The sequence below is a fragment of the Gossypium raimondii genome, chromosome 5 (genome assembly GCF_025698545.1).
Source record: "Gossypium raimondii isolate GPD5lz chromosome 5, ASM2569854v1, whole genome shotgun sequence".
Lineage (NCBI taxonomy): Eukaryota > Viridiplantae > Streptophyta > Magnoliopsida > Malvales > Malvaceae > Gossypium > Gossypium raimondii.
The window spans coordinates 2,269,781-2,286,137 of NC_068569.1; the positions used below are offsets into that span (position 1 = coordinate 2,269,781).

Consider the following 16,357-nt stretch of genomic DNA (forward strand, 5'->3'; position numbering starts at 1 on the left):
ACTAAACTGTAAAAATATTCAATTTCATCACTAATGTTATCTTTTGATTTTATTTTGATCAACTTCCGATAAATTGTTAACAAAAAGATTACATGGTATTTTTAATTGGTATAATAATACTTTTAGTCCTCAACAATTATACATTCTATTAATTTGGTCCTATTTTAAAATAATTTAATAAATTTAAACTTTCACATTTACAAGTTTTACCAATTTAGTTCTCAAACATATTTTTACAATTTTATTCAATAAAAATACACATGAATAAAAAATAATAATCATTTGATGTGTAAAATGTCATTTAATTATTAATTTTCATAAAATAAATTTTGATATTATTTCTTTTAAAACCCAAAAGTAAATTGGTAATCATATTCCTGTAAATGGGTGACGGTACTATCAAGCATCAACAGGTTTCTCCAATATAAAAGGAAGATTCAAAAATAATTAGTGACAAGTTGAAGCCAATTTTATTAACCCAACCCCACAAAATTAAAAATATAGGGTTGATATCTCCCTTCTTTGATGATCATACCAAGGAATTCTATTTCTTTTTTATCAGTCTGCATCTTCCTTTCAGAGAGCATGATTCCATATTTGAAGATGATTTGTTGAAATTCTTCAAAGAGAGCTGCATGGCTTTCCTGATCTGGACTGTAAAGGAGAATATCGTCTATGTAGACTAGGGCCTTATCCATTATGGGTTGGAAAATCTTTATCATAGCTTTCTGGAATAGTGATGGGGCTGTTTTAAGCCCAAAGGGCATCACTGTCCATTGATTGTTTGGGATACAAAATCTCGTTTTAGGCCTGTCTTCCGAGCTTATCCCCAATTGCCAAAAACTTGCCTTTAGGTCGAACTTGGAAAACTCTCGGGCTTTTGCAAGGCCTGAGAATAAAGTATTTCTGTTGGGCAAAGGAAATTTATCATCTTGAAGAAAATAGTTAAGAGGCTGATAATTAATTACCAGTCTTAACTTTTCTATAGCCTGTTCTGATCTTTTGTTGACATGAAATGCTTCACAAGCCCATCGTGAATCTGAGGCCTCTATCAACTATTGATCTAGTAACTGTTGACATTCTTCTTCTACTAGTCTGGGATGTTCTGGATTCATGCCCATATGACTGACTTTTGTGGGGTTGATATCTTCATTATTCTTGAATGGCAGTTTAATGAAAAATTTAAAGCTTTTCCATAAAGGATTTTTGCATTTTTTCAAAAACTCCGAATGAGATTCAGCACAAGATCTTTCTTTTAATTCTTCTACTATCTGCTGGATTTTCACTACATCAATTGAGAATAGCTTGGGGTTTGGACAAAAGGTTTAAACATTTGTTTAAACTTTACCCATTCTGATAGAATCCTCAATTGTCTAACTTTGGTGTAAAGATCAAAACCAACAATGAAATCTTTTCCTGGAAGGTTTGATCCAAGGACTGTAGTAGTGACTGAACATCCAGAGAAAAACTAGATTCTGATAGGTTTGCTTCTCAAGTGTGTCGCAAAAACTTTGTTTGCTGCTGACTGAAAGTATCTGGTATAAGGTTCCCGCCATTCTGCTGGTAAAGCTTCAGGATTCATGATTGTTTCTGCTGCTCCAGTGTCAATGAAGGCAATAACAGTGATCGGCTTACCATATTTTTCTAAGTAGATTGAGACTGGAACATGTGGTATGGGAATCTGGGAAAGACTTTGAGAGTTTAATTGCAGAGAATGGATTGACTTTGGTTGAACCATAAATATTTCTGAAGATGATGACTCAGAGTCACTAAGCTCAATGCTCTGAATTGCACATAGCGACTGTTCATTGGGTTCATCATCAATGGAGAACATTGATTCAATATCATCCTCTTCACCAATCTGGATTCCCGATTTTTGCAGCTTCTATTGGATCATCTTTGCACCCTTCTTATTATTTGGACATGATTTTTCAAAATGTCCTTTCTGATTGCAAATATAGCATCGGGTGGATTTGTCTCCTTTGGAGGACTTTTTTCTTTTGAGATATTTCCATTTATATCTTTTTTTAAGGGTCTTGGAGAGAATTTCTTCATCTTTCAGAAATGTTTTTTCTTTTTAGTAGGACAATAGCATGACTTGTCATTTTCGCATTTGATCTTGAGATGTGAATCATCACAGGCTTTGTCTAATCTTTTGTCTCCATGGAGATAATTTTTGAAGACTTTCCTTCTGCTGCATAAGTCTTCCAGAGCAATATACGTTTCTTGCTGGATTTCTCACATGGTTAGACTGATAATGTTTCTATTTTACCTGTAGAGATTCTGGTTGATGGCTACTTGTAATGGATCTGGAATAGATGCAACAACTGTTTACTTTAGACTGGAATCCAATCCAAGAGCACAGAAAAGTTTTGTCATAGCATGAAAATGCTTAGACAAATCTTTCTTCCTATAGGAACAACATCTTCTTTTGAAAAATTCTCTCATATTAAGGGTTAACAGATCATCAGGATTTCCAATAAAATGGGTATGGATAATCCTAATTGCTTGGGATAAATCTGTCAACACCAAGAACTGCATCTGGTCAGCTTGACAGGTGGAATTCCACCAATCTTTTAACATCCTTGTGAATCGTAACACAAATTCCAGTAGGATGTGATAATGGCCCTCTTCTGTTAACCTTCTGGTTTCAAGCCAGTAATGAAATTCCTGTAGTCTTTCTGGCCATTTGTTGGTTGGAATATCATCTAAAGTGAACACTGTCTTGCTTGCTGAGACATGGGGTGTGGATCGTGTAATTGAGGGTTCTCCTGTTTTAATGGCTTCATCTTTTGCATTTCATCGATCTTGACCTCTGGTTTGACAGTAGTCATTATTTCTAGTTCTTCCTCAGAACATGTTATTGATATCTCTGAATCTTCTGAGACTGAGGTTGATTCTGGGGAAGCTGACTGTTTTGAAGGGGATTCTTTTGTTTTTTTCTAAAACAGCTATCTTCGGGAGTGACCTCTGGTTATAATCCCTTAAAAATTCTGTTAAGGGATTTTTACAAGAATGATTTTCTTTCTGGATCATCAACGATTTTAACAGTTGTCTGGGAGGAAATGAGTGGGACTTTCTTCTTCTTCTCTCACTGGTCTTTTTCCTAGGCCTTTTTCTTTTTGTTTTGCTGCCCTTTTCTTTTCCGCTTCTTTTTCTCTTTTTAGTTGTAAGAACAGATCATAAGCACTTGGCTTTTTGTTTTCTTCTGGCGGAGGAAACTCTATCTTCACATTTCCAGATGATCTTGGTTTATCAAGTTGTCTGATAAAGGAAAATAATTCAATACCATTTTTTACAGGCTGTGGTACTGGTAATTTCCCTGTCTCTTCTAGAGTCTTGATGTGATTCTTCAAGTTTTGGATCTCTTTCTTTCTGAGCCATGTGAGAGAAAAATTCTTGTCCTGGTGCTGCTCTTTCAGTGACAACTTCTTTTAGTCTCTTTTTGAAAACACTAATTAAATCTTTAATCATCTCTGTATTTTTGTCAGTTTTTCCCCAATTTCTGATACCTTCGAGTCAATTTTATTGACCTTCTGGTCTATCTTCTTTAATGCAGTGTTTTGGGCCAGGGCATTTTCTGTTTGCCAGTTTAGTGTGGCTTCTGCTGCTGCTATTTTTACTTGCCAGTCTTCTGCATCTGCTTGTAGCTTAGAAGGAATTTTTAGAGCATGAAGATACTATCTTTTTTAGAATTCTTCTAATGGGAGAAAATACTGTTCATAGGAAGAGGTTCTTTCATACATCTGTACCTCCGGAATCTTTGGTTCTGGAGGGATAACAATCTTCTCTTCTTGGGCACGCTTTTGGAGTTGATTGTGATTTTTGACCCATTTGTTAATCCTTTTGTAGCATGGCTGCTTTAAAGGCTTTAGCAACCATTGCTGGTTTTTTTGGATCTTTCTTGGGTGGCTGAGGTAGGTCTGGAGGAGATTGATCCTAGATTTTTGAAGATTGTGGCTTTCGTCTTTGGGCAGAATAGTCTACAAGATAGACAAATTTGTAATTATCTTCTCCTAACGGACCAATATTTAGATCTCCATCCATTTATCTTTTGTAAAATTCTGATTGGCTTGATTTCTTGCGGCTTTTGTTCCTGCGGAATCGTTTGATCTCTTCTTAAGATCTTCAAAAACAAAATCTTGACATCATTTACAAGAACAATTAATGTCCCAAGGACAGTGTCCTGTATTGGGATCTTTGAAAAAATATACAGGCTTTCCATCAGACTTAAAGCTCTATATAAGAGGTGCTTCTAGCCCTGGAACTATGTTGTTAGGCTCTAGGGGTTGTAACATCATCTGTGTGGAAAATACTGGCAGAGTAGGAAGTTGCTTCAGATGCCTGCGATCAAATTTTATCTCACTCATCCCATCAGATATGGTGATGATCTAACTTTTTGTGGACGGATTGGCTGGTCATGCTGGTAGATCTGTTCATAATTAGTAACCCATTTTTCTGGCAATAGCTTGAGCAACTTTTGTTTTGGGATCTGTTTTGGCACATGTACGCAATGATGTTCTTCTCTAGTATAGACTGAATGGGAAGAGAATCCTCAGATCCTTGATTTGATAACTTAAAAGCATGATCTTGAACTCTGTATACAATCTGGTAATGCAAAGTCACCGTTACTACTGATTCCACCATCTCTACTCCAATGATCTGGATCTAGACGTTTAGAGCATTAAGGAGATTGAGATCTTGTAAAGACATAGTGAAATTTGAGAATAACGTCACCATGGCCATTCCTGAGCTTAGTGTTACTTCCACTGTACCAATGCAAGCATCCTGGTATTTTTTGTATCTAGAATCAATGAGAGCAATTCTGGAAACAACTGGTTTCCCAGCAGTTCCATGATAGTTGAAGGCTAGTTTAACCGCACCAAAATGGATATGAGAATATCCATGCTGACTCCATTTTTGCGGGAAATTCGAAAGAATTTCAAGAGTAACAAACTGTTCCTCTTGGCCTCTATAGATGAGATGTTTATCAAATTTGACAAGTGTACATACTCACGGACATTTTTCATACTATTAGAAATAAGGGACTTTATAATTTTAATAGGAGAAAATGTGGGTTTCTGGTAGATGGAGTAGGGATTTACAATGGGTAGGTAAAGTTACAAGAGCTTTGGAAGTAGAGGTTTTGGGAGTAATCATGTTTTGCACACTTCCCTTCCTTCTGAGTTTGAGTTTTTCAAATGAAAGAAAATCTAGAAGGTGATGGCTCTGATACCAAATATGCAGAGGAGCTTGAAGACGGGATATTCAGAATTAATGGATCATAACCGCATGTATGCTATGCCAAAACTTAGGCCATTTTCCTCTTTTGGCCACTCAACAGGCACTGCCTTTTAGCTGTTAATACCATTAACCCAGAATACTTCTCCAAACTCACCTGGATTTAGCATTCCTATCTAAGCTTAGTTTCTGATGTGCAGGATCCATTGAATGGCAAGCACAGAGCATACTTTTAAACTCACGGGAGATTTTCTTTCATTGATATTCCCTTATCAGAGAGGAAGAGGAATAGAGAGGTTTAGAAAGACATGGTTTTCAAAACACACTAATATTTATTTATTTTTTGCCAAACTTATTTTTACAACTGAGAACTTAAGTCCCTTATATAGGGGATAAAAGCTAAACGAGCAGATAAAAGGGAATCTGCTTTTACAAAATGAAAGACATAAAGCTAAATGAGCAGATAAGAGGGAATCTGCTTTTACAAAGTGAAAGACATAAAGCCAAACGAGCAGATAAAAGGGGATCTACTTTTACAAAGTGAAAGACGATTATTCATATAAAACAAACTACTTTATGCTTCTTTAGTCAGTGTCATAATCTGTACTGGCATCAAAAGTAAGATTTAACTCTTCAATTCTTCGTTTGTTTTCCTTTCTTGCCCTGTAGCATTTCAGTTCCTGCTGTTCAATTCTCTGTTCCAAATCATCTGGTGGTGTCACTTCATGAATGTCTTTCCAAAGAGATGTGCTTCATGCTTATTCATCCATGCTGGCGTGTCTCGAATCACTTGGCTACAATATATTGGATACTCTTGAGACCATTCTTTAAGATTTGGGATGTTTGTCTGTTATTCCACCAAAGCTTTCATCAATTGTTCTTGGTAAGGTGTCGGTGGATTATTGTGAATGTCCTATGGTACAGATGTGTCATGTAAAGGCCAAATTTCAGAGGGGATGGTTCTATTAACCTGACACAAATACTTTTGTAAGGTCTTAAGATCATATTGATTTAACTCTTCATAATAGACCTTATGGATCCATGCACTAGGAAAAGCTCCTAGTTGGGTTGCCGGGCCATTTTGCATGAAGTATTGTGGCTTGTAAAAAATGATCACGATCTATTGGGCTCTAGTGTTCTTGAGAAATTCAAACATTATCATGTTAGCCCATTATTCTAAAGGATAGAACCACTTGAAAAAGGTAACAAGGTTTTTTAATTCTGGACTGATTTCATCATGGATGGCCTCTGTCAAGAAATGTTGAAGGTCATGGATAGGAAATATTACCCCTATATAGAACAAATGTGTTAAGTACCAGAACATCCATTTTAATTCTTCTGGAAATTCAGTAAATTGAAGGTTTATCGGATTTATGAATGGATATTTAGGATGAAGTCCTAAAGGTTTCAAGAATAGACCTCCAAATTCATGGAAAACACTTAATTGATAAGAGAGCATCATGTTTATGGCTTCCTTATGGAACCTTTTTCTAGTATCAAACTTAGCACTTCTGGGGGATGGTCAGGATAAGAATTTGGTTGACAGGGTATAGAAAATGGTGATGGTGGATTTTGAGAGGTCTTCTTTTTACCTTTGGTTTTGGATGAGGATGAAGGTTGGAACATAAAACTTTCGGCTGGTTTAATGGTTGGTCTTGAGAGGATATCAACTAAGACATTGGTTTTTCCTTGAATGTGTTTAACATCAAAACGATACCTGGAGAACCATTCTGCCCACCAGAGAAGTTGGGGATGAGATACTTGCTTCTGTTTAAATTTTATCATTTTGGGAAAAGAAGACATGTCCATTTCAACAAGGAAATGGTATCCCACCAAGTGAAATTCAAAACTTGCAATGCCTCTTTTGACAGCAAGGATTTCTTTGAAGGTGAAATGATAGTGGATTTCGGCATCTGTGAATCTTCCACTCTTGCATCCACAAAGGCGTCTTTTTCCTTCATTTTCTTCAAATAGAATTGCACCCTAATATTTGTCACTGGCATCAGTCTGCAAAATCCTTTTTCCTTCTGAAGGGATCTGCAATGGTGGTAAATGAGCAAGTTTCTCTTTGAGTTCTTTGACTGCTTGGGTCTATTTTTTCGTCCATGGAGGAGGGTTCTTTTTCAGCATTTTACTTAAAGGATTTGTTAATTTTGAGATTTTTAGAACAAAATCTCTGAAATAATTAACAATTCCTAAAAACTACTGAACTTGTTTCTGGGAAAAGTTCTTAGTTGGAAACTTTTCAATTCCTTAGCAATACTAGGATGGGGTTGATATCTCCCTACTTTGATGATCATATCAAGGAATTCTATTTCTTTTTTATCAGTTTGCATCTTCCTTTCAGAGAGCATGATTCCATATTTGAAGATGATTTGTTGAAATTCTTCAAGGAGAGCTGCATGGCTTTCTTGATCTGGACTGTACAGGAGAATATTTAATAATAGAATTTAATAAAAGAACCTACCGTATAGATACGTAGGTAAACTTCTCATGATAATGTAAATAGAGTTACTGTTTTCACCGTACGTTGACCCTCAACATTGTTTCTGCTCCACCGTCTGTAATTAGCACCTTTTTTCTGCTCCACTGTCTATTCTGGTCTTCTCTCCATAGGGAGGCCATTGGTTTCATTCACTTCCTCGCATTCAAACCCAAATCCCGAATCCACTTTCGTTTCTTCTTCATGGCTTTCCTCAAATTGATTTTCCTGATTTTCATTCTCCATTCATTTATGCCAATACCCATTTCTTCAACCCCTTCACTAAACAAGGAAGTATTCGCTCAAATCCGACCCGACTTCCTTGATTTTGCAAAGAAACCAGAGATTATGGATTGGATGGTTGGTATTAGAAGAAAAATACACGAGAATCCTGAGCTTGGTTATGAAGAGTTTGAGACTAGTAAGCTTATAAGAGCCGAGCTTGATCTGATGGGGATCCCTTACAAATACCCAGTTGCTGTTACGGGTGTTGTTGGCTATATTGGCACTGGCAAGCCTCCTTTTGTCGCACTTAGAGCAGATATGGATGCTCTTGCCATGGAGGTAGTCTGTTTTAATATTGTTGATTTTAGTCAATCGATAAAAAAAATACCAATACCTTAATATTAGATTAGTGCTTAAATATTCAGTGCAGTTTAGACATGAGTTTGATGTGATGGAATGTTGTTGTTGTTGTTTTAAATTACAGGAGCTGGTAGAGTGGGAACATAAGAGTAAGGTTCCTGGAAAGATGCATGCTTGTGGACATGATGCTCATGTTGCTATGCTTCTTGGTGCTGCAAAGATGCTTCAAGAACATCGAAATGACTTGCAGGTTCCTTGCAATTATTATTTTTTCCATGTTAATTAATGTAGCCTCTGCAAAATATTAGCTTCCTAATATGTTAAGTGATGATTCTTAGTTTAACTCGGTTGCATGGTTTGATACATCTGCTGTTCATGCTAAATATAAAACCGGGGTTTAATAGGGAACAATTGTTCTTATTTTTCAACCGGCTGAAGAAGGGGGTGGAGGGGCCAAAAAAATGTTAGATGCTGGGGCATTAGATAACGTTGATGCCATCTTTGCACTCCATGTATCTACTAAATTCCCGATTGGTGTTCTAGCGTCCCGTCCTGGCCCGATTTTAGCTGCAACCAGTTTCTTTGAAGCTGTGATAAATGGAAAGGGGGGACATGCTGCACTTCCTCAGCATACAGTAGACCCAATTTTAGCTGCTTCCAATGTGATTGTTAGTTTGCAACATCTAGTTTCACGTGAAGCTGATCCCTTGGATTCTCAGGTAATCCCTTGAAAAGCTTTGTCAAACTTTCACTAACTCCATCGAAGTGTACATAACCTGTATGCAATTTTACAGCATTGCAATTTATGGTTTGGTATAATGGAACTTCTATTGCTTTTTTTCCCTCTTTTGATTTCAAAGCAAATGCATTTCACTTATAAATTGTGCTATAGATATTATGTTAATTTCTTTGACTCATGGTAAGATTTCACTTGTATTCAAGATCCTTGTGAATTTCATTTCTGTTATTGCTTAAATGCCAAGAGAAAAATTTTCAATTTAACTAGCTTAGAAAATATGATCTTGTTAAGGTGGTTAGCATTGGAAAATTCCAAGGAGGTGGTGCATTTAACGTCATTCCAGATTCTGTTACCATCGGTGGCACTTTTAGGACATTTTCAAAAGAAAGCTTTGTTCAACTTAAACAAAGGATCGAGGAGGTATGTTTATGTCTAATATGCAATCTGCATAACGTTTTTCTTGATTACGAGAATAGCTTGTTGGAAGCTTAAGATGGCTTCTTTTTCATCTGCATTGGACTTCAGGAGGGAATTTTCTTTTCCTCCTTTTAAGAGTGGAAGAGGAGAATGGAACTTCTGTTATAGAGTACTCTGTGATAAATGTAAACTTACAATGCGAAGTTGCAGGTTATTACGAAGCAAGCAAGTGTACAGAGATGCAATGCTAAAGTCATATTCCATGAAAATTCCTCTTACCCTGTGTGCTTCAACAACAAAGAGTTGCATGAGCATTTCAGAAAGGTTGCAGGGGAAATGTTGGGCGTGCAGAATGTGGTAGAAGCAATGGCTAATATGGGAGGAGAGGACTTTGCATTCTTTTCGGAGGTGATTCCAGGACTTTTCTTCTTTCTTGGAATGAAGAACGAAACTCAAGGACCACTTCAATCAGGGCACTCACCCTACTATACGGTTAATGAAGATGTATTTCCATATGGTGCAGCTCTTCATGCATCATTGGCAACAACTTACCTCTCGGAAAATCCACCCAAACATACTTCACCACCGGAAGGAAGTTTTCATGATGAACTCTGAGTGATAAACTTCTGCGATGTCATGCACGTATCTACTTGTATGGCTCATACGAACTGTTTTGAATTTATATGTGGATGGAGCATACCGTTCGAAACTCATAATGCTTCATTCAACAATGTTGTCCTGTGACTCCTGTCAGTATTTGTTATGGATAAATGAAGGCATTAAGTTAGGAAAATGCCAATTTTTTAAACATTTTTCTGGATGTAGAAAGGATTTTTTATTATTATAGGCAGATGGTAAAGAAGTAATTTGCATGATCATCGCTTTATTGGATACTCATGGATGCACATTAATTGAAACTTGATTACAAGCATGCTATTGATTGCTCTTTGCTTTTTTCATTTTGCTCAACCCCAACGGAAAATGGGTGTTGAGTTCATAATAAATTAAGGTGTTTGTCGACGTATCTTGATTTAATTGTCGTAATTATTTTGTTGGTACATCAAGATTTGAGGGGATAAATTTTGAATTTTGAATTTTTAAATAAAAATGAAAAATTTTATAAACATTAAGGGTTAAATTTGTTGATTTTTTTATACTTAAGATAAAATCGATAAAAATGTATAAATATTAAATGGTTAAATTTGTTACTAAACTAACAAAAAGGCTCACGTCAAATATCGACAATTAATAAGAGAATGATTAAAATATTTAATTTCAAAAAAATAATAACAAAATTAAAAATAAATTTAAAATTAGGTGACCAAAACATAACGAGCCAATAGTTTAGTGATTATTTGTATAGTTTACCATTATTATTATTACCGCTCAAACAGGCTACCCAGATGTGCAAAGTAGGCCCCTCCTAGTGTCGACAGAAGCCACTAGAGTGCAAATGGGGGCCCAATCCCTAGGGAGGCTCTTGCAAGGGTAACAAGTTCGAAACGATGCACTTTCGAGAAGAGCCTAACGGTTCTGTTATGTGGCAAGAATGTGTTGGAAGAGTCTAGGAGGCCTCGAAGAGTTTTAAAGTCTAAAACAGAGACTAGAATCTTGTAGAACTGAGTAGAATTTTCCAGAAGCAATAAATTACTTTAACAATGTGTAAAATTGTTAAGACTATTAGGCGGCATAATTTTAACCATCGGATGTAATAAATGTTAGCCATCTAATTGAAAGGATTTGATCTAGATGAAGGAGACATTTCCCTCATTTGTATAACTATTCTCCCTAGTCTATTTACTATCTAAATAAAAAGTTAAATTAAGTTTTGATTTTTAGTATTAAATTATTGACTAAATAATTAACCTTTTTACTTTTCTGTTATCTTATTAATATTTTTTAACTTTTATTTAAAATTTACTTAATAAATAAATCTTAATTATTATTTTCTTTAAACTTTAAAAATTAAAGGTTAATAAATATTTTTAAAGTAACTAAAGAGTAAATATGTTATTCAATGGTGTTTCTAGAAAAATTAACTGGGTTAATTGTTTTAATTTTGGATAATTTGTTGGTTGGTTTCTTGGTGTGATTGTGTTAATAATTCAGGTAGCCCAAATGTCTTGCCTTAGGCTTGCTTTTATATATCTAATATATATTAAAAAACAAATATCTTTTATCTCTAAAATTTAAAATTATTTATATAACACTTTTTATCAAACAAACCTTAAAAATAAACAAATATAGGAGTGACAAACAAAAGTTTAAAAAATGTAGTAGTTATTAGGGATAGATGTAAGTTATCATTTTATATATTTTTTCTACAAAAGTCAAATCAATAACTTAATTAAAAATATATTAATGGTTCATGGTTATAACATGTATCGATTCAATGATTTAACTTACCAACTTGCTATTGTCATGATAGTTAATTAATGAGTTAAATGTATTTGTAAGGAGAATACAAAGAATTTTATGCTGAAAATACTGTACACTTAGACCCCAAGGTTGTTACTGATATTCATAAACATGGTGGAATAATCTTTGAGACATCATGAGGTGGTCATAAACATGGTGGAACAATCTTTGAGACATCATGAGGTGGTCATAATACATCAAAAATTGTTGATAGTATTCAAGATCTACGCATCAATCAAGTTTACATTATTGGAGGAGATGGAACCTAGAGAGGTGCAACTGTAATATTTGAGGGGCTTAAACAACAAAATGGTACTTAAATTATACTAGTTTTTTCAAATTGGCATCTAAAATTTTTTTGTCAAAATTGGTACCTAAACTATTAAATGTTATCCATTTTACCCAAACTGTTAATTCTGTTAAAAAAAATTCAGCCAATCATAACTTGCCACGTAAACCTCTATTTATTTTACTCATCTTCTTGTGTTTTCTTCTCATCAAACCATTTTTATGAGATTTTCTTACATTTTCTCATCAACCAAACACTCAAAAAAATTTGTTTGCTTCCTTGTGCCAAATCTCCTCCATTTTATCATCTTTCAGTTTCAATTGTTTCTACCATCTTCAAGCTTCCAATCTTCTTCTTTCTTCACTCGATTCTTTTCTTATACAGTATTAAGGAAAACCCAAAAAGATTTTTAAGATTTCAATCTTACAAAAATATTAAAAAATTTATCTAGGCAAATAAAGTTTATATTAGAAATCCATAAAATGATGAAGAAATAAAAAATAAGGAAATAAGAGCTTGCGGAGGACTAAAGCTTCCTGAATTTCAGATTTTCAATGTGATTTTATTATGATAATTCAATAACTAAACTTAAATATTTCCTTTTCTTTTCTAATGATCCATGTTTTGCCTTTTTACCAACGATGACTATGCTTTTATATCAGCCTATCTTTTCTACCTCAAATCCTTATTAATCCTTCTTATTTTTTTATTTCTTCAACATGGGTTTTCAGTACAAAGTCTATTTTATTAGTATAGTTTAGGTACTATTTTGTTGTTTAAACTTATTTGATGTGATTTCTTTAATAGAATACTCAGTCTCATTTGTATTCAAATATTAAAAGAAAACTTGTTTCGAGCTTTACAAGAAATTAGGAGGTGTAGTCTCAAGTTTCAGTTGCTGAAATCCCTAAAACGATGACCACATCCCAATAGTCTTCTTGAATTGTATTGAATGTTGCTGTACTACACAGTTCTAATTGTTAGCATTAAATTTATTAATTCAAATATTATGTCAACAAAATTAAATTACCAACTAAATATTTAACTCTTTTTTTTTATCTTATTAATAATTTTTTTATTTTTTTATTTAAAATTTACTTAATAAATAAATGTTAGTTATTTTCTTTATCTCTAAATTTTAAAATTATTTATATTATACTTTTTTTAACTAAACAAACCTTAAAAAGAAACAAATATAAGAGTGACAAAGAGAACTCTAAAAATGTAATAATTGTAAAAAACTTGAATAAAGAAAAGTCAATCATCTCCTAAAATGGAGTGTAGGAACTTAATAAATCTAGATTATTTGAGCGAAATAATTTCTTTCTAAACTTCATATCGTACTCTCAACAACACTATTAATGTTGTGTTATATCGATGCTAGTTATGCTTTCTTAAGAAAAAAGTCGCATGTGGATAATATATTGACAAATCCACTTATTTTTTTTTAGCTTTCGTTGTTAATACATGTCATTAGTAAAGTAGGTAGTTAGTGTTTTAACAAAACAGTTCTCTTTTCAACTTTCTTTGTTTGTGTCAAAAACCAACAACCAGTTCTTTGGTGATAAAATTTGTAGGTAGGATAATCAACTCTTTAATTAAAAATGATAACATTAAATGTGGTATTGTGATTTGCGTAAACAAGATAGTTAAGGTATTCATCGCCGTCCCAGGCATAACCTAAATTCAAGTCGAGCTAATCATATTACTGTTAAAAAAAATAAAGAAAATAAAAACTAATCTATTAACATTAGATTGTTACTATGCTAAGACTTACAAAAGCTATCTATCGTGTTTAGTTTATTGCTATGCTAAAACATGTCTTTCAAGATTCACTTTGATGTACTCAGTCATTGAAGTTCATGTTTCGCGTACTTAATAGAACCAAAAACACCAAATTGAACCTTAAAGTTGAAAGTTACAAATCCTTCACTCCTAGTTCGATTTCCATTATTAAATTGCCACAACAAATTAGAAGTTGATCTTGAAATTAAAAAAGGAGTAAGAATCAAATTTTAAAAAGATGTCCGATGTTCATATTTACAGATAAATTATCCAGTGAAATTAGTTTCTCACCAAAAGATTCCTTATGTCATATTTACAGAAAAATAATATTCTTTGTTAGGAATTTCTCCTAAAATTATTTAAAGAGACTTCCTAAAACAAAATGCAGAATGGTATTAAACAAGAATATAGAAAACCCCCGTAATTTGCACCACATGACCGATTCTTCCTATTGAAAGAGGTTAGGCTGATTATTCAAGAACATGATAATCATTGCAGACCCACAACATAATGAATTCAAGGACTAAATTTGAATTTCCATGATCAAGAGAGCATATAGAAGAATTAAGTGGGAAATCAATTACTTAAACGAAAATAATCTATCCATTCGTTCATTATTTTGGACTCCACATTCTCAGATAGTAGTATTTCAAATCATTCTCCACTCAGCCCTAACTAGTAGAACAATTAATTTCGGCAGTGAATGTAGGGGGCGGGGGGCGGCGGCGGCGGCAAGTCAATTATAGCATGGATGAAGAGGAATCGAAACTCATAGTAAACCAAAAATTAAGATAATTGATAACAATATCACATAATATCTAGCAAACAAAATGGTAGTTCAATCCAATCCTTGAAACCAGTATCATAAAAACATTATCAAAAGAAAACAAAGACTTAAAATCCATCAAAGCTTTCAACAAGGCTTCTTGCCTTCTTCACCTACATAGATCTCTTACTTCTCAGATGAGTTAGGTCCCCTCTTTTTGCCAAATCCAACCACTGTAAAAAATTCCCCAAAAACTCATTACTAACAATCATTTAGTTTCAGTGATTTGGCTAGTCGATTACCAAAGAACAAAATAAACTGAAAGAGAGAAAAAAAATAAACACCTGCGGTGACGAAGCGGCGGTTGTATTGCATCCGCTTGTAAGCGCGGCCACGGGGCTTCTTCTTCTTGTCTTGCTTGGCCACTTTAGGAGTTTGGCCTCTCACCTTACCAGCACGAGCTAGAGATCCGTGAACCTTACCTGAAATAAAAAAACACGACTCGATATGATCAACACCAAACAAAACGACCTAATACAATGAAGAGAAGCTAAGAAATCAAGATTTGAAGATTTACCCATGGCGAATAATTGTCAAACGACTGCTCTTTTAGCTGCAGCGCTGCTGGCTTTTGATTTCGCTTATGGCGGTGAGCTGAAAATGAACAAGGGAAACTTAAGGTTAGGGTTTTGTATGCTTATATAGAGTTGTTAATACTTTGGGCTGGCTTGATACGATAAAGTTGAATTTGGACCTTTCAATAGCCCGAATAAAGCCGTATCATTTGGTTCGTATGGCGTCGTATTTGGGCTTTCTAGTGGACCTTCAAGGGAAAATTGTGAGCCCGTCATCTAGTTTTAAGAGATGTTAGAGACTAATTTCATTTTTTTCCATATTTAATTAAAAATCTTAATAAAATAAATAATATTTAATTAAATAATTTGGATTATATGGATGGGTTTAGTAGATGTTATTATTGATCACTGCATCACCTGTAGTTTTAGCATTGATTCACAAAAAGTTTTTATGTTTAGTGTTTATGGTAAAAATGATAGAGATGGAATAAGACAATTGTGGGAGCATATCAAGGATATTCAGGATAGGATTAATGATAATCATTGGATAATTGTCGAGGAATTCAATGTCACTCTGTGTGCTCGTCTGAAAGTTTTTATTTCTATAGGGACATGAAGAATGTTGTAACCATGTTTGCATACTACAATATGTAAGGGCTCTTCTAATCCAAGCTGGCTCTTTTGGGGATAGCTTGGATTAAAGCTGCTGAAACTCAGATGTTGCTTGCAAGTAGAAATATCTAGATAGTCAAATTTGGAATGGAATTAGAGCAAGGGTTGTAAGAGTGACACTTTTGGTTTTCACTTTGCATTCCAAACCACTCTCTAAATACGTTTGCGTAATAATTGATCGCTTCTTAGATAAATGAACTTCGAATAATAATATGTGTTTTAGTTTTATCTAATAAATTTAATTTTATAGTTATTATTAATTTTTCAAATAAAGCTTATTAAAATAATTTATTGTTGAAAAATAAAATATTTAATAATTAAAAAATAAATATATAAAGAAAATGATATACTTGTTATATCCTTAAAAGTTTAAAAAGTTATACGCAAA

General features: G+C 34.0%; 2 protein-coding genes across 2 annotated transcripts; one reads left to right on the plus strand and one right to left on the minus strand.

The window, feature by feature from the left end:
* The first annotated feature begins 7,746 nt into the window (after positions 1–7,746).
* Positions 7,747–10,342, plus strand: LOC105770053 (IAA-amino acid hydrolase ILR1-like 4). Its single transcript, XM_012591091.2, has 5 exons — positions 7,747–8,287; positions 8,433–8,558; positions 8,713–9,027; positions 9,339–9,467; positions 9,675–10,342. Exons 1-5 carry the CDS (start codon positions 7,928–7,930, stop codon positions 10,077–10,079), a joined length of 1,335 nt encoding a protein of 444 aa, XP_012446545.1. The 5' UTR covers positions 7,747–7,927; the 3' UTR covers positions 10,080–10,342.
* A 4,389-nt stretch (positions 10,343–14,731) lies between these two features.
* Positions 14,732–15,432, minus strand: LOC105767811 (40S ribosomal protein S30). Its single transcript, XM_012587383.2, has 3 exons — positions 15,300–15,432; positions 15,067–15,204; positions 14,732–14,955 (listed from the first exon to the last, which is right to left on the minus strand). The coding sequence occupies exons 1-3, from the start codon at positions 15,301–15,303 to the stop codon at positions 14,909–14,911; spliced, it is 189 nt and encodes a 62-aa protein (XP_012442837.1). The 5' UTR covers positions 15,304–15,432; the 3' UTR covers positions 14,732–14,908.
* Positions 15,433–16,357: the final 925 nt, after the last annotated feature.

What these genes read in the sequence shown, in the direction of transcription:
- LOC105770053 (XM_012591091.2), top strand. Translation starts at nt 7,928, where the DNA reads ATGGCTTTCCTCAAATTGATTTTCCTGATTTTCATTCTCCATTCATTT. An exon ending in TGGATGCTCTTGCCATGGAG is followed by an intron (nt 8,288 to 8,432) that starts GTAGTCTGTTTT and finishes TTTAAATTACAG; the next exon opens with GAGCTGGTAGAGTGGGAACA. An exon ending in CTGATCCCTTGGATTCTCAG is followed by an intron (nt 9,028 to 9,338) that starts GTAATCCCTTGA and finishes GATCTTGTTAAG; the next exon opens with GTGGTTAGCATTGGAAAATT.
- LOC105767811 (XM_012587383.2), bottom strand. An exon ending in CCGCCGCTTCGTCACCGCAG is followed by an intron (nt 14,956 to 15,066) that starts GTGTTTATTTTT and finishes AATTTTTTACAG; the next exon opens with TGGTTGGATTTGGCAAAAAG.